At 35.5% G+C, this 26,775-nt stretch overlaps 1 protein-coding gene across 1 annotated transcript; it reads left to right on the forward strand.

Annotated features, from left to right (window-relative positions):
* The first annotated feature begins 465 nt into the window (after nt 1-465).
* On the forward strand, nt 466-12,599 carry LOC146134835 (LON peptidase N-terminal domain and RING finger protein 1-like). Its single transcript, XM_083395107.1, has 14 exons — nt 466-751; nt 881-1,013; nt 1,296-1,467; nt 1,650-1,795; nt 2,173-2,291; nt 2,615-2,737; nt 3,081-3,384; nt 3,848-3,967; nt 4,234-4,393; nt 5,478-5,660; nt 5,856-6,008; nt 6,292-6,502; nt 7,009-7,113; nt 10,996-12,599. The coding sequence occupies exons 1-14, from the start codon at nt 545-547 to the stop codon at nt 11,158-11,160; spliced, it is 2,301 nt and encodes a 766-aa protein (XP_083251233.1). The 5' UTR covers nt 466-544; the 3' UTR covers nt 11,161-12,599.
* The last annotated feature ends 14,176 nt before the right edge of the window (nt 12,600-26,775 follow it).

Here is a 26,775-nt window from a genome sequence, read left to right on the forward strand (position 1 = left end):
GAAGCTGAATGAGTCGGTGTCTCAGCCAAATTCGTCTGTTTTTTTACTGATGTCGTTATTGGCTACATCTGATGCAGCGCTCGCAGTCGGTCAAGCACGTTTTTATTGGTGTTGCGATTCGCAGCAAGAATTATATAGAAGTTGAACGAAAACTTTATATACCGGAATTTATTTTTGTTCTTTTTAGCAAAAACGTTGCTTTTAAACTTAATCAAAACAGTTCTTAGTGAGGAATATACTTATTTTCAGCGTAGAAGCTTCTTAATTGTTTGTGTTGTATAATTTGAGATGCGTTAAAAACTTATTAAAAGATTAATAGCTTAAAATAAGTTCATTTCCTTTGAATAAAAGGAAAAGACAACAAAACGCCTAGTTTCTACCAATGTTTGCAACAGTTTCCAAATAGAAACTATTTTTTTAAAGTATGTAGCATCTTTTTTACTTGCGTTTTTTTTTGTTATAAAAAAATAAACAAATATATGTTTTTTTTCTGTCTTACAGAGCTTACAAATAAATTCTCAGTGATTTATAATGAAATGCTGACATGGCCAACTGCAGTTCTTCTTCGTGTGGTGGTAATCTTTTGTCGTCACTGAACTCAACCCTTCTGAAACGCGGATATCTCAAGTCGAAAGTTCCGGGCGCACAAAGTCAGAAAAGTGATTCCGAGCTAGATTTTACACAAGCGGCAAAAGAGGACATCTTTTCAAGATCGCAATTGTTCAGCAACGTTAAGACAATGGCTACGCAGGTGTGCAATCAGGCAAAAAATTTATATAATTATTTTAAAAAGACTGCAAAAGAAAACACTTTATGCCATTGAATGAATTTTAAAGTCATTCAGAAGTCGGTTATTAAACAAGTTTTTATTGACAACCAGGTGGAAACTGCAACTGGTACTCCATGCTCGCCCGATGTTTTACTTGACCGTTTGCTGATCGAAGCACAACAGAACGTCACCGCGATTACCCACAACATCAGGCTTAACACCCGGCAGCAAGTCAAATCCTCAGGTAACAGAACAACGCCAACCTAAATCTATAATACTCTCCTACTTAAAGTTTTGTCTTGATTACGCATGATTGATTTATTTCCCAGTTGACAGCGTTTTTTTTAAGCGCTGTGTCAAATTTTGCCATTCTGCTTCATTTAGTGACATTGATTTTAGTAATAAAAGGTTTAAAACTACCTCATAAATTTTGATTATATAAGTTGTATACAATGATATAAAACCCCAATATCCAATGGTTTTAGTATCAAAGAGTACAATGTTAATTTTTTTTTTAATTTTTCAGAGCACGTTTTGGATGAATTCTCGTGCCAAAAGTGCTGCGAACTTCTTTACAATCCTGTGACCCTTCTGTGCGGCCACACCTTCTGCCAACACTGTGTGGAGATATTCGGAAAAATCATAAGTTCCTGCGTCATTTGCAACAAACCGCTCCCCAAGCAGTCACCTTTTTTCAGGTACACATCTTCGTTTCCCTGTTTTCAAAACTGCAAAACAGAAAAGAAAATCAATAAAAAAATGGCTACCCTTTGTTGCCAATCAAATTATGTACTTCTATTTGCGAAAATATGAAACTTTTGCTTTTGTCCATCACAGCAATTTGTTCTCTGCATTAAAATTCATTGTTTTACTTCCACAGAGGCAACATCGTTCTGTCAACTGTGATACAAAAATGGCACCCCACCGAGTGGCTAAGCAGATCACATACCATAAAAGGAATCACTCATCTCGCTAATAGGGAATACCAGAGTGCTGTTGAGTGCTTTACGAAAACGTTAGCAGCTTGTAAGTATTTTTTTCGGTTTTACTCAAAATAAGTAGTATGTATAACTGTTTAAACAGTTTAAAATGACTAAAAAATTATTTAGGTGGCTTGTATATTTTGAACTTCAAACCAAGTAAAAAAATTTAAACTACATCCTAAATAAAACAAATCCTGATATAAAATAATTTACTTATCAAGTTTAAAAAATAAAAAACCTCAAACAAAAAAATCACACTGTTACCCATATCACTGTTTGATAAATTTTTATTTGAATTTGTTATCTAAAAAATGTGTTTTATTTATAAATCTGATCCATCATCAACACAACAATTTATCTCACTAATTAGAAAAAGAAATTGACTATTCGTTTAACGCGTCCTTTTTATCATTCTTGCAGCACCACGAAGCCACGTCGCTTACCTTCATCGCGCAAAAGCCAATCTTTGTCTGGATAACCTTAACGATGCCTACCAAGATATTTGGATGGCATCTTACCTTGCCAGTACCTGGCCTGAGGTATAAACCGTAATTTTTGCATCTTGGTTGATTTGTAATCAAAATAACATTAAAATATGAAAGATGTAGCAATAATGCTTTCCACATATTTGAATTGTTAATTTTTTGTTTATTAAACTGTACAACTTTATTATTTTTTTTTAAGAATGTGAAATATATTTATTATCACAAATTCTAAAAATATAATTTTTTCATTATTTGCTCATGTTTAAAAAAAAAAAACTTTTTTATTATCTAAGGGCTATTATGCTATTATGTCTGAATTTCTTAAAAATTAATACCATAAATAGTTAGTTTTAACATAATTTAAATTTTTTTGTTAGGTTTACAGCATTTACGGTGAGATCCTTTTTGCGATGCGTCATTTCGAGGAGGCGGTCCTCTCTTTCTGCATCTGCCTCAGTTTTGATCCAAAACACGAAAATGCACGCACAAGAGTGAGAGAGGTAAACATGCTTTACAAAAATAAAACAATCCAATGCTATGTCAACATTTTGTTTTATCTAGGTTTTATATTTACAAGAGAAAAAAAAATATTTAGATTAATTTTTTGTTTAAAAAAAAATAAAATGGTTAAGGCATCACTGTCTTACACAATTATTTTTAAAACATTTTCAGAAGTTTTGTCGGCATTTTAAGTATATAAGTCTATTTTTCTTTTGATAGTTGATAAAAATTTTTTGAAAAATAGCTTTTTTGAGCATTGGAAAATCAAATTGTACTTTTACACTTTTTTCTTCTATATATAAAGTGTTCATCTTTACTAACCTAAACTTCTAATCTTTACAGATCCTACTTTATCTTCTCTCGGACAACGATTCACCAAGTCGACCTGCTTCACCTTTAAACGACTACCCATTTTCTGGTAAACGCCGACATGATTCAGACAATAACGACTTCATAACAAAGAAACGAAAATACTGTCCCACTGCAGGAAGCGTTTCGAGAATAGCGACGCTCATCCAAGATTCGCTGGCCAGGAAAAGCGAGGAAGAAAAAGCCTCGCAGGAGGAAAATGTGACTCAGTGCAGTCTTTATGTTCACCCGACCGTCGCATTCGACAAGAATTTCACAAGCGAAGGCTTATCAAATGGTAAGAACAAAAGCATATTTTAAAAGCTGTGAAGGTTGTCATAACTGATGCTTAATACTAAAGCTGTATAAGTTTCTGAAACGTGTGACCTTAAGTCAGATTCATGTAAGTTTAAACCACTTTCTAAACAACAATATATATTTTTTAAAGCAAACTTTATAAATCATACTAAATCCTAAGTTTATCACAGATTAGAAAATGTTTAAAAGTAATTAAAAAAAATAATAATAAACATTATTTTTCTCAAACTTGTAACTTTAAGTTATTTTATGTAGTCACAGTAAGAATATTGAAGCCCATATAGACATGGGTTAATTTTTTTTAACAATGTTGTTTAGCTGTGATATCCCTACTAATTTTTTGAAAGTATAACATAATGAATATTTTTTGTTTTATCTGATCTCTGTTTTAAATACGTGTTTCAACCAAACATTGACCACAAATTAATTATTTCAAATGATAGAAGATCCTAATTCTGATGATGAGGAAAATGTGCATCGCTTGAAGAAATCTCTTCTTTCCATCGCAAGTTCGTTAACCGAGGTCTTTTTCATCAACGCAGCAAAAGGAAATGGCGAAAACTGTACGCACATATTATTTTGACATATTTTAAACGCGCATTTTTTACAATTTGTTTTGAAAAAGGATTTGTTTTAATTTGCTGATATTTATCTTGGTTTATACGTGCATTTATTATATAATTAAATTTATTTTTTTATTTTTTATTCATTTAATGTTGATTCTCCTGATATTTCAAATGGCGATTTATGAGAAGCAAGGCAGCTAAAAAAATAGCCTTTTTAGTTGTATAAAAATAAAATTATAAAAATGCAACGTTTTAACACACAGGGACCGGGCTAATGAACTTGCAAACACCAGTCGTTTCGCGTAAAGTCAACCCTGAACTTTTGGACGCCACTGATTTCGAGTGCAGTTTGTGCATGCGGCTATTCTACGACCCAGTCTGCACTCCCTGTGGACACATCTTCTGCCAGTTCTGCATCGAAAGGTAGCCTTACAAAAATCAATATGATGGTTCTTGGCTTAAAGCGGTTACCTAATTTCTACTAGCTAAATTCTACTTGCGAAAGGCCGTACAGTCCATAGACCAAGTGTTTTTTTACTGAGTTTTTTGCCTGAGAAAAAAACAATTAATAATCAAGTTAGTTGTCTGCTGGTTTAAATTCAGTTCGAGAAAAAATTGTACTGTAAATTTAATTAAAACGACAGAATTATGAATTTTAAAGTTACCCAGTAAAATTAACTTTGAGCAAGTCTTGTACATTGCTTACTATAAAACTTAACTATAGAAAAAGGACATTTCTTCAATGGTATAAAGATGGATTTTTTGCTGAGCGTTCGTATAATTGTTAAAACATCACATAATTGCACGAGAAAAAATCGCATTGTACTGTTGAAGGTTTCCATTGTACAGCCACAATCCGCGCACAACGCTTGCTTTGCGTCTCTCAGTAAAACTGTTAAACATGTCGAGGCGTTTCGCCCCGGGGCCTGCGCTTTACTGCAAAGCTTAAACCACCTCCTTCATAAAATGCATAAATAAATAGCTTTGCTTCTGGCCTTGTAGCTGATTGACAACATTATCCAACAAGAAACGAGACTGGTCGTGTATTTGAAAATTTTTTTTAGATAAATAAACTATAAGTAGGATATATTAATTTAACACTGTATTAATTTGCTGCCTTTACCAGTATATTCAAAGTTCTCAACGCTTGCCTTTTGATTGACTCATAATAATTAAATTCTGTTTGTTTATGCCTTATGTTGTTTTGTTTACTTATAAAAAGTCACTTCAGTGAAGAAATTGGTTCGCCAAAACTTCGCTGTAATGCTCAAGCCTAATGTTAAGTTGTCACGAAGCAAGGTTGAAAAACACTGATAAAAAAATTTCTTTAAAGTTTTTGGTGATTTGGAGTTTAATCAATCGCAAATTTATTTTAACAATCCAAATTATAAACCATTCAGAATGTTCAACGCATGCAATCTTTTGGCGATTTTAATCTGAAATAATCGCAGCTTTTGGATTTTTCTTTTAACAATTCGAATTTACCTTATTTTACCTTATTTTAAAGGTGCTTGGACCACAAGGCCCACTGTCCGCTTTGCAAGTGTTCTATGAAGGAGTACCTGGCAGATTCAATGGAGCGTATCCACCCCGCTAGTGATTACGTCACAAAAAACATAATCCGTCAATATTTTCCCGACGATTATAAGGAACGCGAGGAACAACACAAGCAGGAAATCAAGGAAATAACGTGAGTTTTTTTAAGTTTTTTTTTAAGTTTTTTTTTAATTCAAAAAAATATTTTGGTTCTAAGAATTATTTTTTTTTTCAATTTTAAAAACAAAAACAAAAAACTGCGTTTCATGTTAGGTTCAGCTTATGAAACTCTGTAATTACTTCACAACCAATGAATCCGACTCTCAACTTTTTCGTTCTTCCCAAACAGACAAAGCAAGCCGATCTTTGTTTGTACAATCGCCTTCCCATCGGTGCCATGCCCACTCCACGTGTTCGAGCCCCGCTACCGACTAATGCTCCGCAGATGCCTCGACCACAACCAACGGGAGTTCGGGATGTGCATGCCAGCCGAAAGCAGACCGTAAGTAGAGTTTGTTTTTAAATTTTTTGTCGAGTGCGATTTTTCGATTTTTGAAGCCGTTTTTTGAGGTTTTAGAGCAAGTACGATTTTTTAATAGAGTGCGGTCGAGTGATGCTTTTTCGAATTGTTTTTAAACCACAACTTTTAAGTTGTTGAAAACGTACGCTTTCTTTTTTTTCGTGTTTTCAACCGAGCGGACAGGATCAACAAAAAAACAATAAAAAAATCAGATAAAACCTTATAAGAAAACAACCACACAACTAACCCTTCTCTCTAAACACAGGCACCACCCAATTGGCACTTTGCTAAAAGTTCGCGACGTCAAATTTTTCCCGGACGGTCGTTCAGTTGTTGATGGGATTGGTCTTCGCCGCTTCAAAGCAACAGACTGCCAGGTTAAGGACGGCTACAACGTTGCAAAATACGAGTACATCATCGACCGGAAAGTAACCGAGTCAAACGCGCTCGCAAATCTACTGCAACTCGCAGATAAGGTGGGTACTCAGTTTTTTCTCGTTTTTTTAGCTGTAGATGGAATTATCAAAGAAATTTGTGGATTTGTTTCTGTTAAATTGTGGTCTTTTTATTGTGTGGCCGGAATTGAAAACTTTTGCTTTTTTATAGAATGTTGCAAAACTTGCATGTTTCAGGAGAAATAGCGTTCTTAGCGTTTTGCTTGTTTTTTTTTCAATAATAGAATTCAACACTTGCCGAAAATTTAGATTTTTTTACCTCTGAAAGCGGTGTCTTGATTTCTGTTTTTACTCAGGCCTGTCAGGCGAAAATATGCTTTTTCGTTCGCAACAATTTACTTCAACCTAGACAATATGTTACTATGAGATTACACATTGCAATTTCGACCGGCGCCTAATACGTCACAGGATGTTATATAATTTCGACTATTACGTAACACTGTCAAATATCAACGTGGTTGAGACGTCTAGCCCAGGGCATTTTACTTTGCCCGTATTTGCTTTTAAGTGATATTTTTCAACTACAGGTCTACGGTCTGGCGGAGCAATGGTTTCGAAAACTCCCAGAAAGCGTCAGAAACAGAATCACGACACATTTCGGAAGTTTTCCGTCAATGGACGAAGCCATAAACGTAAGTGTCCTTGGTTTATATTTTCATAGTTGCCACAAAGTCTTTGCGAATCTTTGATTTGATTTACGTATTAAAAAGTCTTGAAGTATATGTTTTTTTTTTCGTTTTTGTTTCAATATCCTTTGAGTTTATTTTTAGCTTAAGTTGTGTGTTTTGAAACTGCTGTTAAAAACATTTTTTAAATTTATTTTTTTATTGTGTCGACCCTGGCATTTCTTCAGTTTTGTGAAATTAATCAAGGGCCATGGATTTAAAACCGGGTTTAAAAAGTGGGCGGGGCTCTTGAACAAAAGGGGGCGTGTCCGTGTTTGCTTTAACCTTTAAATGACAAAGTTAATTATTAGCATCCGTTCTGCCGCGAAAGCCGGGTTAGAAAGTTTCGTTTGAAACTTTTCGAGGAGGCTTAAAATCCCAACATTTCCGAGTAAAGATTCACCACCATTTTGAAATAGCATCGTCCGTTAGTATTTTGAAAAAACGCTAAAGGCAAAAGCCTAAAAATGCCAAAAAAAATGTGAAAAAAAAAATGTAAAAAAAATGTAAAGAAGAATTCAAAATTCGATAAACTAAACAAGTTTTTTCGTTAAAAAGAACAAATTAACTGATACTTGTTAAAAAACACAAAACGGCAAGAGACGAGTGGCAGAAAAACTTACATAAGCGGGAAAAATGCTCGTTTCGCCGAATTGCGTTGCGTAACATACCTCGGCCCGCTTAAAACGTCGCTGGCTCCTGAAAAAGTTCGAACGGTAGTTTTTATCTTGTTTTTTTTTTGCGTTTTCACGAGCAGCTAAATTCCGGCGCCGACCCAAGCGGATTTAACCTTTGTCCTTCATCTTTTTGACCCCAATTCGCATTTTCAAGGCCTTGTGTTATGCAATGCGAACTCTTTCGTTCAAAACGGTCATCCATTTTTGGTCGTTTTTCCTTGTTCTAGCTCCTAATTTTTTTGCTATAAGCCCAAACCCAAAATGTATGTCAAAACTTATGTCGAGCTTTCAAAATACTGACCAGGCAGCAAAACGTTGCTCCAATTTGCCTTAATCGGTGACCTCGTTTCGTACGTTGTACTTCTGGAAAACGAATTAGGTCATTTAACAACTGTTTTAATTGGCAGTTAGTCTTGTCGTTCCATTTAGATCTGTTTGGTTCTTTGCTTTATTTTTTTCGTAACACTCTCACAACAGGCTTTCAACGTGAGAACAGTTTAGTGACTCAAAGAATACTACCAGTTGTAAAAGAGGAATTAAAAAAAACTCCCGAAAAAACGAATCCCCAAAAGCTCACTAAAAATAAAAAAAAAATGGCGGAAGTTAGTTTAAAAACACCCCTTCCCTTGCAACGCCAAACTTCCAACGCACAATACACTCCGTGGATCTAAACCCAACGCAAAGTCCCTTGCGTTTCGCGCTTATGGCGCCCAACAAACGGTTACGTAACTCTCGCCTTAACCTCTGTTACGCAACAGTCGCGCTCGCGCTTTCCTTGTAACTCTTTCGCGTCGGCGTCGATTTTGGTCGATCTCTGTGCGCGATGCAATCGACATTTCAAAACTATTTTTTTTGTATAGTGCCACCTGGTTTCCAGATTTAGAAATAGACAAATATGGCAACAACGAATATAGACACAGGATATTCTTCAGTCGAAAAATTGCCTCCTGATTGTTATTAAACCAACATCATTAAAAAAGGGTTGTAAAACCTTTGCTATACAGGTTGAGAACGAAAAGTAATTAATCGATTTAGCTTATCACTTATTTTGAATTAGACAAATACGGCCATTTAGAAAGATTTTTCTGAGTGCGGCGAAATGTCTGCCTTGGTGTATATGTTGTTTTTGGTATTTAAACAAGCTCTCAAATGGACGCTGTGTAATGATTGGAAGTGCGAAGCATTCAATGAATCGCTTTTGTGACCGGTTAATCATTAAAGCAGTCGTTTGAATAGTTTTCAGTGTGATGTAATTTCTATTTGCTGTCTAGTTGTGGTAAAGTTGTATTTGAACGGCGCGAATATTATGTAATACCAATTGACTTTAAATATATACTTGGAAGGCATCTGAAATCATTGAACTAATGGTTCCATCCTCATTGTACGAACTCTAGAGTTCTTTGAAATATTTTTTAAATTACTATATCAGTAGCCGTGTTTGTCTAAATGGCACTGTTTAACGGCAAATTGTATTAAAATACTTTCAGGATGTGGCACAACCGTGCTTAAAGTCTAATTAGAAATGATTTCATGATTGCATTTCGACTTTGACCTAATGAAGCACAGTTGTTCAAAAGCGTGTCTAGATTTTAATACAGATTTTTAACTTAACTTTGCATTAAAATCTTTTTTTGTATTTGTACTTTAAAAGTAAAAAAAAAATTAGCAATTCAGCATCGTACAGAAAGTAACAAAATATCGATCCAAACTACGAATGATCGATTTAGTCAGCAACAAATGCTCAGCGGTGCTATAATAAAAAAAACTACGAGACGAAAAGATCGAAAATGCCGGCTATTTTTATTTCGGCCAAAACTGGTCGATTTTGCTCTTTTCAAAATCTCAAGACTCCAAATATTTTACTTCGGAAGCAGTTAAGCAAATATAATTAAAAGCAGAAAAAATGGCCCAAAATAAAGCCCGAAAAATTGAACTAAAGGCCTGAAATAAAATGGGCCGGCCGTTTAGATCGGGCCGCGCGGCCGTCGCTAGCATTGCTATGTGACCCGGGGCAATCGTGTGTACCCGCCGCGGGCGATTATGACGTCGAGGTATTACATAAGCGTGGCAACTGTGGCTTCCGTGTGTGTGTGCTTGCTCGCGTGCGTGCGATGCTACGATTTGTCCGCCATTATTATTATGTCTCTGTCTGGGCTTATCGCGCCGACTAACCTTTACAACTAACCTTTAGCAGTAGCTGGTTAGACTAGAGGCGCGTTTGGCGACAAAAGCTAAGCTAAAAAGCTGACGCTGATTTTGATTCGCGTTCCAACCTGCAATGGTTTAAATTAAACTGGAGTCCATGTACCCTTTGTGTACGTTTTTGGGAGCCAGTAAAGGCCTAATTTGAAAGATTGGTCCCAAAAAAGAGTTGTATCAAAAATTGTCTAACATATCCTAAAGTTGTAAAAACCGACCAAACTAGGCGTAAACTTGATTCCCAAACGGAAAACAAAAGCCTTCAACAAGAAAAAATACCGAAAAATGACAACTACCCCTTTTCCAAATGCGCCCAAAAGATAGCTAAAGTGCGAAACAAAATCTTTTGCAAACGGCTCAGACCTTTACACGCACACAACACAAAGAAACGAGTTTTTGGCCTAAAAAACCGCCGGAGACTGGAAAGTACGGTACGCTGTAATACGAAGAAATGCTTGGTGCGTTTAAACCGCGAATACTCGATGAACTTTTGTTCTTTTTGAGCCGAGATCGGCGGTCCTGGCTCGAATCGGCCTCGCCTTCGCGTCTATTAGTCGCGCGGTTTCTGTGGCCGCTTGATCCAATGAGCGCGCGTCTTTTCGCCCGGATGATGCTTTTTGCCGCCTGAGGGCGCTCCTGTATTTGACCGCCACCTTTGTTTTACATTTCGACTTTCAGTTGATAAAAAACAAAAAAAATTTGTCACTTTGGGTTGGTGAAAAACAAAAAATCAAAAAAACATTCTGTTGAGGTAAATCTTTCGCTTAAGTTGCCGAAATCTTTGTGTCCGAGAAAGTTTTTTTTGAAACGGTTTGTGGCTTGTTAAGAAGTTTTACTAAAAACGACTTTTTAATTAAATCCGTTTTCCAACGTAAATTTAACAATAAATCAATACTTGTGGTTACTGATAATAAGATTGACGTTAGGATACAAATCATGAAAAATCACTAAACACGTTCTCTTCTTATTTCAGGAGGAGAACGGTCCTGACTGGCTGTGGTGGGTTCTTGCCGTGCTTCCAGTGGAAGAGAAGGTGCAAGCCACAATCCTGGGTAAGGATGTCCTCCGTGAGCGACTCCTCATCATCCAAAGAATCCTCGGATGCCTGGAGCAACGCAACAAGAGAGCAGCCGCTTGATCATCCACTCCTTCTTTCCTCCAACATTCTTGCCAGGATGAAAAGCTTCCCGCGATCAAGGGGAAGTCCCGTGACGTCACTGGAATCGGTGGAGTGTGACGTCACGCCGGAATCGACTATGACGTCACGCCAAAATCGACTATGACGACACTGCTCTTGGCATTATTGCGTCACAATCCAATGTCGTTTTGTGTGCGACATTCAACGTCGCCGCAAGTGTGACGTCACTAAACGCGGTGGAGTGTGACGTCATACCGGGATTAACTGTTAAGTCACTGATCTTGGTATTATCTCCTCACAATCCGAGGTCGTACCTTCGTTTGTCGTCGCCTACTTAGCGCCTCGCGGTCCATTGTGACGTGGCAAGCTCCCGATTGTCGACGTCACAGACACTTGGCCTCTGTTGCGTAACAAGTCCTTCTGGAGAGCGCGACTGTTTCGCCACAATCTGAGCCCGTCGGTCGCTGTTATATAACAACGGCACTCTATTATACGCAACAATCGATCTGATTGTGACGTTGTGTGATTTCGATGATGGCGTTTCTCACATCGCTGCAATAACAAACCAGTCGCTTTTTATTTATTTTTTACTTTCTTGAGGCGTTTTACTCCAAACCCTGTGTTTGTTGCAAAACTACGCAGGTTTGTCTTGTTTTTTTCGAATAGTTACCGTCTCACAGGAAAACCTTTCCTGATTTCCGATTTAATGCGGTGTATTGGGCACCAAACGAATTATTTTGCCGTTTATGTCCCAAAATGTTTTACCTCGGCTGCTGGTGTGCATAATCAGCACAAAATCATTCGAACAAGCTTTCTTTCCAAAGTTTTTTTCCTGAAAGCCCACATATAAGCACGCGTGAAATTTAACCTTTAAAACAGCTTTTAAACGCAGCGAACAAGAAGCAAAAACACCAAACCGAAAGAAAATTTCGCTTTTTTAACGGCTCTAATTTCCTTTGGACGAAAAACAGACGCCATATAGGGGCTTGTAAAATAGCAAATTGCTTTTTTAAAGCTACTTTAAACAGATATATCGGCGTTAAAACGAGCATTTTTTCCGGGAAGCTATCCAGGCAAGACTTTGGACGGCGAATCTTGGTAAATCAGTAGATTTCGAGCCACTCGGTGCAATCGATTCGTCTGCCCACTTTAAATATTTCCTCGCCGCGTTGAAACGTACAACGCCCGGGGCGATCGAATTTTTCCGCTCTACTGAACACTAATGTCGCCTTTCGCTTTACCCAATGCACTGCGCCGAAATTTTGTTCAACTTTTGTTTTCTTGTAAAACGCTTTAATGGTTGAAATTGGGTTAAGGGACTAAAACGAAACGAAAAAAATAGAACTTGGTTAAAAAAAAATCTTAATATAGATAAAAAAAAAAATTAAAATGGAAAATAAAATCCTGTGATCCAGACAATTTTCTCACTGCCGGCAAAATGCAAGGACCCCCCTACACTTTATACACATTGGAAATTACCTTAAAACGGCCCATATCAGCCTTAGGTTTAAGCCGCCGAACTCTAGAGCCGTTTTTCTTTAGATACAGCCAGGGAAGAGTGGACTCTGGACTCTGCTGCGTTTGCTGCTGCTTTTTTCCCTTTTTCTGGTCAATCCTGGACTTTCGGCATTTTCAAACCGCGCTTTTTTGGGCGTCGGCACTTTGTCGAAACTCACGGCACAAACGGCTCAAAGATGTAATTTCTTGCCGGTCGTGCTTTTGTTGTAAAACCTTTTATTTTTTAATTTAGAAAGCCAATTTTTTTCCTAAAATAATTCCGAAATTGTAAAAGTTCAAAAAGCAAAAATTCCGCTCTTTTTTTCTGCGGTTTAAATGGTTGTTATTGCTCTTTTAGACGAGTTTCGCAAAATTCCAAAACTTGTATAAATTGAAAAAAATAATATTCCGTAGAATTTCGAAAGCGAAAAATTCTTCAAGTCCGCACATTCGGTCAATTTTGTTTTATTTCTCGCTATACTTACAGCCGTTGTGTAATCAAAACATTGAACCTGCGATTTTTCATCCAGCAAAAACGCTTAGATACGCTGAAAAAAATCTGCCCTTTTTGAGCAACACAAGCTTTTTTGCGTAACTAAGTCTTGTAAATACACCCCTTAATCAAAAAAATACCAACTTTACGAATAAGCACTTTAATTTTGATGTCTTTTCTCCTTTAGGTGTTCGATTTTTCGAATCATTCCTTCTAATAGCTTTTTTCCTTCCCGTATTTGTTTATTATTTGTGTTGCTAGCTAAAGTATCTCCTTCTGTACATTTCTGTATATCCGGGATGGCGCAAGCTTTCGTAACTTTTTTGCTCAACGACTTTCTTCGCTTTCAACTTTATATTGCTCCCAGTGGACAACGTTAAAGCATCAAACGGAAGAGTTCCGTCTTTTTTCGAGCTATTTCTCTCGATTTACCGATCGCCACTTTTTCTCTCCCATTTTTATTTTTAACAAACGTCGTTTAAAAAATAAAACAGCAAAGTTTTGCCAGGAAACACGTGTTGTCTTCATTTGTAACGCAGAGAATATGATCTCAATTAGGAATAACCAACAATATCAGATACCCGATGCAAAGTGGTAGTATCGGTACTCGTCCGATACTAGGGTGCTATCGGTGCCGGTCCGATACCAATTATTATGGGAATTCTAGCTATTATTAGCGATTCAACCTTGACGTGTACATTAATCCAAAAATACTAGGTTAGCAGATGAGCTGACTAAACTTTCTAACACTAATATAAAGAAAATTAGGACAATAAGACGCTTGTTTATATTAATACAGTGTTGTAATGACTCTTTAATAGCCGTTTTTAAATAACTTTAATTAACTTGAGTCTTTTGGGCAAATGGTTGAAATTTAGTGTTTTCATTAGTTTTTTTTTTAGTAAAATTGGGTTGTTTATCTTGGTTTTTGCCCATAAAGCAATTTCCTTGCCTACTATTACGTTTTTAGTAGTTTTTAGTTACGCTATTGCTCCTAATCGGACGAGTTTACCCAATTTAATGACAAGGACTTGACTTGGAATTGGCTTGCTTTTATTATGACTTGACTTGATTTGGACTTAAGTTATTATGACTTGACTGGGACTTAAGCAATTTCAAAATGACTTGTTTTCAACACTGGTTTCTCAGCCCATAGGTCGCTTCCAAAACTGGGTGGCTGTTTGAATTGGCTTGGTAGCAGTAGATCGTTCTAACATGGTAAGATTTATTAAAGTGTTCTAAGCAAGATTTTTCCAAAGATTTAGTAAAACTTCGGAAAGATAGAAACACATGCTTTATTTGTGTTTTGTAACTTTAAGCTAACAAAGGCTCAGTAAAGAGAGTTTGGCCGCCAAAGCTTCGCTTCACTTAGTACTTGGTTCGCCGCGTGGAAAGGTTTACAAACACTTTAAAGCTAACCAGAAAATAGACGTCATTTCCCTTTTATGGCTCACTTCCACTTTTTAAATCTGGCAATTGATCAACTTCACAGTAAATAGCAAAACTTAATTGCGTTAAATACCAAGTAGCAAGAGATTCCGGTTATAAATGCCGGCAAAATAAAGTTTATAAGGGGGCCAATAGTCTGAAATTTAAGACTTCAACAACAGCAGAATAAACAAGGCTTTTTAATTTAGGTCAGACACTATTAGTGTATGACCTGAATTGCTAGCTTTGCTAGATTATTTTGCTGTTACTGATCAGAAATTAAGGTCAACATTTATCTTGCAAGGGTCGGGGTGATTTCCATTGTCACATATTAAGGGTAACAAAAATTAAAGGCTTTTAAAGCTTTGACGACTGATAGAAAAGCAGTTTAGCCTACTTACCTGGAAACAGGTCTTAACGTGTATTGGTGTTATGTAGGTTGTAGGTCATGCGCATTTTGGAACTGGTTTGCGGGAAAAATATTGTTTCATGCTTTGCCCTGAAGGCAGTTTACTCAACGTTTTCTCAAAATTTGTATGCCAATGCGAAACATTAAAATAATTTTAAACAGTTTTCTACGCCATGCATTACACTCCAGTGCTTCTCAACCCATGGGTCTGCACAATTGTTCAGGCTACACGCACCTGAATTCATGACAATATTTAAACTTATGTATGTTAATGTGTCGTGTTTCGTTGGCTTTCGACAATTTTGGTGACTGTAATTGGGTCATTTTTCAGGGGTCGATTTATTTTGATTTGGAAAAGAGGACAAACCCTCTTAAATAAGAACGTTTTGTAACCCTATTGTTACTGAAGTTGCAGCCCCCCCCCCCCCCCCCCCCCCCTTTCCCAGAAAAAAGCAGCGCTGTAGGCATAAAATGTTTAGCTTAAAGGCCCGTGCCGTGTGCATAATGGCGCTATAGTAAAACCTTTGCCAACTGGAGTTGTATGTCTCTTAAATATGAGCAAATCATTGAGAGTATATAACGGTCCTATTCCTATCACAATAGTATACAATTCAACAGTGGCATTAACGTTAACATGCGGTACACGGAGAAAATTTTTCTTGATTCGTACCATTTCGAGTTGTGCAAGCCTAGAAGCAATTGTAGGCTGTATAGATGTGTTTTTAGGCAGTTAAGGCTTGTCATTTGTCAAGTATATTCTTCATTTTCACAGCGTCTAAAACTTATTCGTACATTGTTCATGTCACCCTGTAAGGCCTATATTGTGTTCCAAACCATCAATTGTATTTGTTTTCCATCGTGCAAAAAATATCGCCACATCATTTATTTAATTCGCTCAGCGGCGGAGGTTTAATATTTGAAAGCATATTTTCCGCTATAGTTTCAAATCGCTCATGAGCTTCCCGACAATTTCGCGGTACTATTGCAACGCATGCAATTCAGACTGCTACCGCCGAGCTTGTATGCAAATGAGATCACTGTAATACAATGTGGTAACATCCCGTACACGTTCAAGTTTGCTTTCCCATTGAGTTTGCAAAATTATCAAAACAAATAGGATCAACTTTTTAGCAATTAATTGATATTTACAATTAATCAAACAAGCAGTGTTGTAATGATTTAAGTCAATGAATTGATTTAAGTGCACTTAAGTCACTGTTTTCAAATGACTTGACGTGATTTGTAACATGTTAAAATGCTAGCCTATAGTGCTATAGCCCATAATCATGAAAAATAAATGTAACAGTTAGCAGTACCAAAAGTAATACGAAAGTATGTTTTCAAATGGCACAACATTTTACTTTGCACTACGGGTCACTGAATACAAATTTTATATCATGTGATGTGTTTTTATGCTTCACCCGGTAATCGAAAGGATTCAAAGTGCGTTTGTTTATTTAAATTGGCAAATTCAAAAGGATATGTGACGCCTTAGGCACATGAAGGAGACTTACATATTGAAAACTCAAAATGACGGCTATTATAGTCTAATTTGATAGAAATTGTACGGTATGAACTTTATGAGTCAAGCAGCGCAACAGCCATAGTATGTATTGTACCTTTGTCTAAATAGATTGTCTTAAATAGGACGAAAACTACCTGGAAACTATTTGATGATGCTTCAATGCAGGGGTGGGCAACCTACGACCCGCCGGCCAAACCCGGCCCGCAAACTCCTTTATGAGATGGGTAAAAGGCCATTTCAGGTATTTGCTGGCTATTTTAACCAGGTAAATGAAAAATTTTTCAGCCCAAGGCGTAATGTACACACTGGACTGGAACTATCAACAATCGAAGTTTCGCCAAATCATTGTATTTGAATGCATAATTCTTAGTTAAATTTATTACGGCCCGCAGTGACCTTTCTAGGGTTGGTTTTGGCCCGCGACTAGGAAAGGGTTTGCTTTAATGCAACGCTTTTGATCCTATTTTACCTAGTGTTGTAACGACTCAAGTGTATGACTTGACTAAAGCGCACTTTAGTCACCCTTTTTTAAATGACTTTCCTTGACTCAAGTATTTTGACCAAAATTACTTGACCTAACTTATTAAATAAAGTGTTTTAATTCAATATTCTACTTTTTGCAGGTAGAAAAATGTGTTTGTTATATGTTGTGATTTTTTAGTCAAATTATTGTTTTAGTGATTTAATTCTAATTCTACATTTCCAACACTATTTTTTATAGTTTAACGTTTTATTTTTATGTTAATGACTTGACCTGGGCAATTTTTTACTTGGCCGGAACTTGACTTGTTATGTATATATACTGTACATATATATATATATTATGTTAATTACTCATAAAGTGGCTTTTTTCTAAGTCGAATACTGTGCCAACAAACAAAATGTTATTAGTAGTTAAATTGTACCTCTACATTTTCAACACTATTTCTTTCGCCTGAAGGGAAGGCCCACAACATTGCTCGCGTTCTAGCGTAAATAAATGATATCTGATTCAACCATCGCACCAACTCCGGTATCGTAGCAGGATTTTATACTGTGAACTTTGTACAGATAAGGCAACGCCTGGAGTCTGTGGTTTGTTATGTAATGATTTCGAGATAATTGTTGACTTGGCTGCAGGTAGCACTGGTTTTTGCGAGGAAAAAAAACGGATAAATTCTTACACAAGTTTTATTTAATACCCAAACAGATATTCAGCTGTCTTACAGCAGTGTTACAATGGCCTGAAGCGTTCAGTATGAAATGTGCTGAAAAAAACAATAAAGACGAATTTTCTCGCGCGAATTATTCGACTTCTTAAATAAGGAGCATAAAAAGGGGGATAAAAAACATTTCCAGAGATTATGTCAAAAAGAGAAGTCATGCAATTACGTCAAAACTTTTCGGCTAAAAAAAATTCAAAAAAATTTCATTTCATTTCGCAAAGCGAGTGAAAAGTGTTATAAAACTACTTTGAGGAAACGCGATAAAATTTAAAGCTAATCTAGCTCAGTGTTTGTTAATTGTTTCAAGTCAAGGCGCAACTGGCGAGCGAAACGAGCTCAATTTTTTTTGGTATACCGGTATTTCTTTTAAATTTTTGGCAAGTTTTTATTACATTGCCGAAAATAGAAAAATGTTAATAAATATATATCCAATATTTTTTAATACTTTTTCCCATTTTGTGATACGCACTTTGGTCTGACTTAAGTACACTTAATTCACTGTTTTCAAATTACCTCAGTTGATTTGAGACTTTTTTGTATTATTTTTCAGTTGGTTAATGCTCATAATTAAGTGAGTGCAAAAATTCTAATAGTTTAAGGTTTCATTTATGACAAAGACTTGGAATTGACTTTCCCAAATAATGACTCCACTTGACTTGTTATTTATTTAAAAAGATTGTACTTGGACTTAAGTTATTTCAAAACACCTTGACTTGGACTTAAATTGATTTACAAATGACTTTACTAGGATTTAAGTAATTTCAAAAGACTTGTTTACAGCACTGCTGTACTGTTAAAAAAGTTGTTATTTTTCAAAATGTCAATGTTCAAAAACAATATATTTGCCGATTTCTGTTGCATAATTGTGCACTTCATCGAACTGTAAGCCCAGGTTTCGTAAGTTCCATTTGTTGTGATAAGAAAATTATTCTTTCATCCCTAGTTTGACTTCCAAGAAAAACTCTAAACCAAATAATAAAAACTACGCAAAAAATGGCCACACAAGTTTTTAAAGGAAATAAAACTGAAAAGTTATATTTAAATGTTCGCTCAATCCCTCAAAGAAAGACGACAAACAACCGAAATTGTGCAGTCAACCATTTTGTTTTTTAAGGCAAGGCATCATCTGACCAAAACAAAACATAATAGCAAAACATTTATCGAGTAATTCGATTTTAAATTAATAGCGTTGTTTAAATTGGCGGAACGAACCAATGGATTGGTCTCCTGTTATAATTTGCACTGCGCTTTAAAAATCAATAATTTTCCTGGGTGTACCCTAAACATATTGATTTCTACGAGCAAGTGCGATTATTTCGGCACCTAGATTATTTACTGGGCGAAAATATCGATTAGGCTACTTATCCCTTTGGTCCATATTAATTTTACATTTTATTCTTAACTGAAATCCAAACAGAAATAATCGGTTTGTATCAGTGGTTCCCAAACTTTTTGGGTTCGCGGCTCACTGAAAAAATCCTTTCTATTTCGCGGCACACTTTTAACAGAACAACAATAGATTAATTTTACGATCGCCCTTAACACACGACAAACTATATGTAAGTGTCTTAAAAAAAATGAAAGTGTCTCAAAATTGCTTATTTAAGTCTAAAATGAGTGTTTGCCTGTTGGTAATACAATTCTCTATTTTCCGAAATTACAAAAAGTTTTGCGGCACATTTGGCAATCTCTCGAGGCACAAGTGTGCGGCGGCACATAGTTTGGGAATCACTGCTTTGTATAGTACGAATTTATTTATAATTATTTTGTTTTTTTTGTAGGGCAACATTAAATCGTTTTTTTTCGCTTGAAAAACACCTGATTCGTTTCCAAATGACTCAAATCGAAAACACGAAAGAGAGGTGTTTACTCCAATCGGTGTTCGTTGCGTCACTCGGGTTCAAACGAGTTTAATTAGCTCAGTATGGCACGAGGTAAATGAACCGGTATGAACCCGAGTGTTAAAGGAAGCAGTTAAAGTGGTAATTTGCTCCTGCGACAATCACTCTGTAACAGCAGGCCACACTTCTTAGCCAGTTTTGGAGCGGCCGTGCTTTTTCGTTTTTGCAACGCTTTTTAGTTGTGTGACAGCATCATGGACACTTTTTGTTTTGCGCTATTATCTTACATGCCTTTTAGACGTAGAACTACCATGTTTCGTATGTCCAAAGATAACGGCAACAATGCAACCCAGTACCTAAACAAAAGTTTACCTGAACTAACCAAACTATTTTATATAATTATTACATATACACACATTGTTCATAAATGCGTCTCACCATGAATTGAAACTATACCAAATTCATGTAAGTTTTTAAAATTTTGAAAACTGTAAGTTAAGTAAACGTCCAGTGTCCTCAAAGGAGCTTTTATTTTTCTTTTAAACAGAGAAGAAATCCCCTTAAAAGAGGATGTATAATACCTGAAAAATGTTGCAGCTGAAAGAATGATCGCGGCTGCATGCTTAATCTTATGTTTTGCAACTATTTGTAAAGAAGCCATATTTAAAAAACACCAATCCACAGGATATTTCATTGGGCAAAGCAATTCCAGACCAGGATATTGTACGATAAAATATAATAATTGATGAATGCATAAAAAATACGTTATAAAAACCCTATGAGACACAAAGTGGTTACTTTAAAACACTTTCACTCACCCCAACCAACTTTAGGTAGTTATCCTTTTAAAGGAAAAGTGTGTTTAAATTATGCTCAGTACCTTACGTCGGTTATTTTGACTCTTTGTTGACACCTTGCGATGTATTTTTCCAAGAATAAAAAACTCTATGGTGACTCTATACCTCCAGCTAGCGGGAAATACTACTGCCAAACCACAATCCTGATGTATTGCATTTAGTGCGCTTCTTCTTGTGCCCGCTTATATACCCTGGCTTACTCTTTATAAATACCATTTCGGCCTTGGTCTCTTAATTCACCCTCTATTTTGCGAACTTCTTTGGAAATATAAGTTAAACAAGCCAACAGTACAATCAGCCGCCTGCAAATGACCCAGTAGACACAAAAACTACAAATTCGTATACTCAACTGGACTGCAGTGTTCTTAAGACACTGTTTTAAAATACTTGACTTGAATTAGGTACGGTACCGTATTTTCGGCAAAATGACTTGACTCAAGTTTGTCGTTCGCTTAGAGAAAATATTTTTGAGATCTGAAGAGTTTACTCCCTTTAAAGGTTTGGCATTTTATTATGATGCCAATGACTAGATCTAATTGGCATTAATAATGACGTGAACTGGATCTACTAGTTAAAGCAACGCCTATCTATGAGATAGGCGTTGGTTAAAGTAAAAAGTTAGTAGCTTTACATGTTGACTTTTTGCACTTAACATTACTTAGATTTATGGTATTTTGCAAATGACTAACAGTCTAACGGGACTTTTCAAAATGACTTATTTTCCTACTGCTGGACGTTTGTTGTTTCGCTAGTTGACAGGAAAGTTGACAGATATCAAAAATAAATTATTCGGGGGAAAAAAGTAAATTAAATTATATATTTCAAATCTTTGCATATTGTAAACTTAGTTGAATAAAAGTAGTTAACACGTGTTTGTTTTTTAAATGCCTAAATTCAAAATAAGCCAATTTGTTTTAAAAGATTGCAGATCTCGGTATAACCATAGAATACTAATTAATTAGTATTAACTAGCGGTTGCATTTGCGGGTATTTCCCGTATTAAAATTTGGCACTATTTTTAAATCAAAGAATTTCAAAGTAACTTGTTTATTTAAATCGACCAGAGTTTTGAATTGTAAATGAAATAACTTTTGATGCACAAATAAACGGATTAACATCGACTGGTTGCGTTAAAAAGACAATGGCTTCAAATGCTGACGGGGACGCACCCGTAGAGCAGAATGACCTAAATTTTTCGTCAGAAGTAAACGCTAGAGCTTGGAATGAACAAACTCCAAAGTCAAAAGCGCTGCCATCAGCTTCTGCAGGTTTGTGTTTTTTTTTGTAGATTGCATCTTAGAAGCTATATTGTTACAGACCAACCAGTGTCCATGGATGGTGTAGTGGACGTTTTATTATTTGTTGCTATAATTTGAAACTAAGCTTATAACCAAACTTTATGACGGGAGCCAATGCAGTCATGCCACATGCCATTAACATGCCTCTGCTAAACAATTTTATGGTCAAGCGATGTGTACAAATAGATTGGCAAAAGCCCAAGTAACTTAACTAACCTGGACAAACGGCTCAACTAACATAATGTAACCGATAAGGGTTAATGTGCTGGACCATTAGTATGGGACCGTGGACCGCTAAGTTAATTGCCGTTCTGTTATTCAATAAAGACAGATTCGTTTAATACATTGCTGTGGCTAAGCTGTTGAGGCACATATCCTTAAAAATTGAGTCTGATTTAATCTTAGCGTGATGTGTGAACCAACAAAGTTTGAGTTTGGCAATATTCAACAGCATCCAAAGCAATTCCTATTAACAAACCCAGTTTAGCCCTGCAATGGCACTTCACGCGAGATGTCAGGTATACAGGAGGGCACTTAAGGTTTTATCCCACATAAAGTTTGGGAATCTAGCACAACTAAACATTTTTTTTGGCAATTTAGGTATACAAGGTATAAATTTAAATGTGCACATAAATTGGTTTAAAATGTTATAGATCCTTGAAATGCTATACATTTATTTTAAATAATCTCTGAATTTATTTTATGTCTAACTTCAAGTTAAGCGTTAAGTGAGTGCTTTTAAAAAAACATTGTGAAATTATTATTTAATTGTGTTGACCATGTCAATTTTACTGGTTTGTTTTCAAATTATATTAAAAAACATTGAGCAACCCAGTTTTAGATCTTTAAAATGCTCTACATTTATTTTGAAAAGTTAAAAAAAAAAAAAATGCTAGACTTTTATTTTGAAAATACTTTTTATGTCTTGAGATATTTTCTATAAAACTGTGTGGCAACCCTGATTTGTCGAACTAAAAACACACAATAATATAACACTTCCACAGTCATCCCATGTAGCGAGTTCAAAATCACAATTATCTTTATTAACCATATTTTATTCCAGGTCCCTCTTTTTATTTAACCCCAAGTGCCCGAATGTCCGGTCTGGAGTCCAGTGTCCAAGATGAGGAATTCAGCATTACAAATCCTTTTGAGACGCACAACACGTTGGACAGTCTGCACCAACCATCCTTCAGTCCATCTGTGTTCAACATGTCTGAGAAGAGGACGGACAACAACCCCAAAGTACACTAAGAAATAGAGATCGGTTTAGCGATAATATCGGCCTATATTTGGCTTCTACTGATATATCGATATCGGTAAATGTAGGCCGATACTTTGGCCGATATTTTAGTACAAAAATATGATTTTTCCTGTGCAACAAAACAACTTACCCTTTTTTTGATAAAAAAAACTTTAATATGCAAAATAAAAATTTATTAATTAATGATGGTACATAAACTAAAATCTTATTTAGATTTTATTTTCAAATAATTCGAGTTTTGAATATTTCCCAATTATATAAAAAAAAAAGGCATCGATTGATTGTAAAAAATCGAGTATCGGTCCAAAAAACTAACATCAATGGATCTCTACTAAAAAACTTTTAAAACTGGTTGTTAACCTTTTCCTTTCTGCACCTCTTTTAACAATTCTTGCACCCCTTCTAGATTTGCTTAAATAACAAAACCATTATAATTTTCAAAAGTCAGTCATTTATAAGTTCTACTCTTTTAAGGAGAAATATAAACATCATCAGTCTTTAGAATAAACAACAACAAAACAATGCAAACATGTAAACTGGTTGGTACCAAGACAGAAAAGTCTTAAAAATATTAACTCTGCTTGATATTTCTTAGTTTGTGTTTTGTTCAAATTCCCTTCTTATTTGGTGTTCTTGGAGCATAATGGTTGGAGGTTGTAGAAAGACCTAATTAGAATATTAAAGCCCATACAGAAGTAGATATTGTTTTGAACGTTTCAAATAAATCTTAATTCATTTTCAACATAATCGTTTTGTGTTTGTTTAACGTCTTTTTTATTGTATTTAACATTTTGTTCCAGACACCGAAAAGCTTTTGGAGTATCGACCAAATCGCGATAATGAAGCCGGTTGATATTGACTTGTCCAAACTACACCAACAACAAAGCTGTGTCAGGTGCTCTTTAAAATATATATTCATTTTCTTAATATCCATTTCCTTAAAACAAACAGCCATTTGCTTAAGTATATCCATTTATATATCCAAAATTATCTGTTTCTTTAAAATATATATTCATTCTCTTAAAATATTTCTTGTTTAAATTTATGGTATCAAAGAAAAACAAAAAACATTACACATCAACGTTACAACTTATTATATTTGAATGTGCCACTAAATCTAATTGTTTAAAACGGCAGCATTTGCCATTCAGATTAATCGTTTATTGTGACATCCTAGTGAATTGCCTGGGGAAAAATTATGTAGGGGTGCCGCAATCTGTTTATTATGTTTGAGGGTTGCTGTAAGCCATAAAAGGTTAAGAATCACTGCGTTACGCCATATTGCATATAAGTTGAATAGGTAAAATTAAAATAATTTAAAAACCCTGTCCAGTAAGATGCATTTTTGTTTTCTTTTCACAGAATGGACTACACAACAGAAATGAAGGCTCAGAAAGCAATCGACGATTTCTTCGCGAACCACGTCAACATGTCGAGTCCCTGGTCTTCGAGCAAATCGTCGCATTACCTCGCAATAATCTCCCCCTCCCCCGCTTGCATTCGGAAGGCGCAAGAGTCAGCTCGCAAAAAGTTCGAGTCGTCCCCCTACCTCCAATCACACAAAAAAGACGACCAGGAAAAACGGTAAGATTTCTACATTTTTAGTAGAGATAGGCCAATATATATTTTGCTTTTACTGATATATAGGTATCGGTAAATTTTGGGCGATACTTCAGCAGATATTTTACATAAAAATATAATATAATTTTTCCTTAAAATCAAACAAATTTCCTATTTTTTGGCCAAACATTATTTTGTTTAGCATCATGCAAAGTTAATATGCAAAACATGATTTAAACAAAATCGGTATCGGTTCGAAAAAGTGATATAGGTCTATCTCTACTTTTTAGTACGTAAAGTTTTCTGTTTTAGACTGATATGTTTGTTTATTTGCTAATAATCTTAAGCATATTTGAACTGAAAAAATGTTGTTTTTTTGACCAGATATTTTTTGTGTTGATATCGGTTTGTTTTTTGTGTTATATTTAGTCCGCCAGTGGAAATTAAGAAAAAGCACCAAAATTCAGGTAAGGCTATTCTGTGTAAAAAAGTCTGTTTTTTTTTTTTTCCAAATCTTTACAAGTTTGTTCATTAAATTTTTTTTGTTAAATAATTTTAGGTTTTAAATTTTTTAAACTTTTTTTGAGTGTAGGATTTTCTGAACCCTTATCTCACACCAGTTACCCATCTACTGCTGTATGTCAATTGTGTTCTGTAAAATAAAAATTACCTTGGCAAATCACGTGTTTAATACTGTAATATTTATATTATCAAAGACAAATTACCGGTATTGTAATGACTTAAGTCAATGACTTGAACTAAGTGTACTTAAGTCATGGTTTTCGAATGACTTGACCTAAGAGTCTTATAAAATTGGGTTATTTATCTTTCACATAAAACAATTTGCCTGCTATATGTTTAATTTTGTGTTATTTTTGAGTTAACTTATTGCTCGTAAGCGAGCTAGTTTACCAATTTTCGTAGTTTAACGTTCAATTTTTATTACAGGGACTAGACTTGGAATTGACTTGTTCTAATTATAACTTGACTGGGACTTGACTTGTGATTTATTGAAATAGACTTGACTTGGTCTTACGTCATTTACCAAATAACTTGACTCGGAATAAAGTTATTTTACGAATCACTGACTGGGACTTAAGTCATTTCACAATTGATTGTTTACAACGATGTAAATTATATAGCTGAACGCTACCATCACTAAAATAAATTACCACATGCGTTTTTTCTCAGTTGCAACCCAGACAACGGTGACGATACCCTGGTCAGAAAACCTGGACATCTTCGCCAAATATGCGACCTACACTGAACCCGCGGAAGAAAATCAAAACAACGATGAGGTAATGTGATTTGCGGCAGTTTTGTTTATTAGAAATGGCTCAAAAATGTACATCTTCAGAGTTGGGATTTTCCAAGTGTAATTGCGTATTCGTCCGATACCAAGGTTTTAGTATCGGTATTCGTCCGATATCAAGGTTTTAGTATCGGTATTCGTCCGATATCAAGGTTTTAGTATCGGTATTCGTCCGATATCAAGGTTTTAGTATCGGTATTCGTCCGATATCAAGGTTTTAGTATTAATATTTATCCGATACCAGGTCTGCAATATCGGTATTCGTCCGATACTAGGGTCGTAGTATCGATATTCGTCCGATACTAGGGTTGTAATATCGTTATTTATCAGATACTAGGGTTGTAATAATGTAATATCGTATTTAAGGCCCACCCGAATAGTTTTTATTATTTTTTATTAATTCGCCTGATTGACTTCCTAGGTTTTCACCAATTCCTCTCTGAGGAGGAAGTTGTTCTTCCAGGATGCAGGCGACCTCTCGGACATGGAGTTTAGTGATGATCCACTCACCTCACCAACACATAACCACAGGAGGAACAGTTGTGAAGAGGTAAGACCACGAAATATAACTGTTTAAATATTGAGAATTTTAGATTACAAAAACAAAACGCCTACTAAGAATAACAAGGCCCGTGTAGAAGAAGGTAGAATTTTGAACGTTTCGCATAAATCTTTCTTTTTCAAAATAGAGAAGAAATTCTTTTTCAAAATAGAGAAGGCACTGATTCAAAACCTACTTCTGTATGAGCTTTGATATTAATTCTAAGTCGAATACAACCTCCAGTCATTATTCTCCAAACTTTGAATGACGTGGTAGTAATATCAATGCCCATTGCCCATATAGAATAAGTAACATTTTGTGTCTCGATGAAAATGGATGAAAGATTTATTCAAAGCGTTTTAAAACTAAAAGTTTTACCCAACTC

The sequence above is a fragment of the Ascidiella aspersa genome, chromosome 8, assembly GCF_963924565.1.
Source record: "Ascidiella aspersa chromosome 8, kaAscAspe10.2, whole genome shotgun sequence".
NCBI lineage: Eukaryota > Metazoa > Chordata > Ascidiacea > Phlebobranchia > Ascidiidae > Ascidiella > Ascidiella aspersa.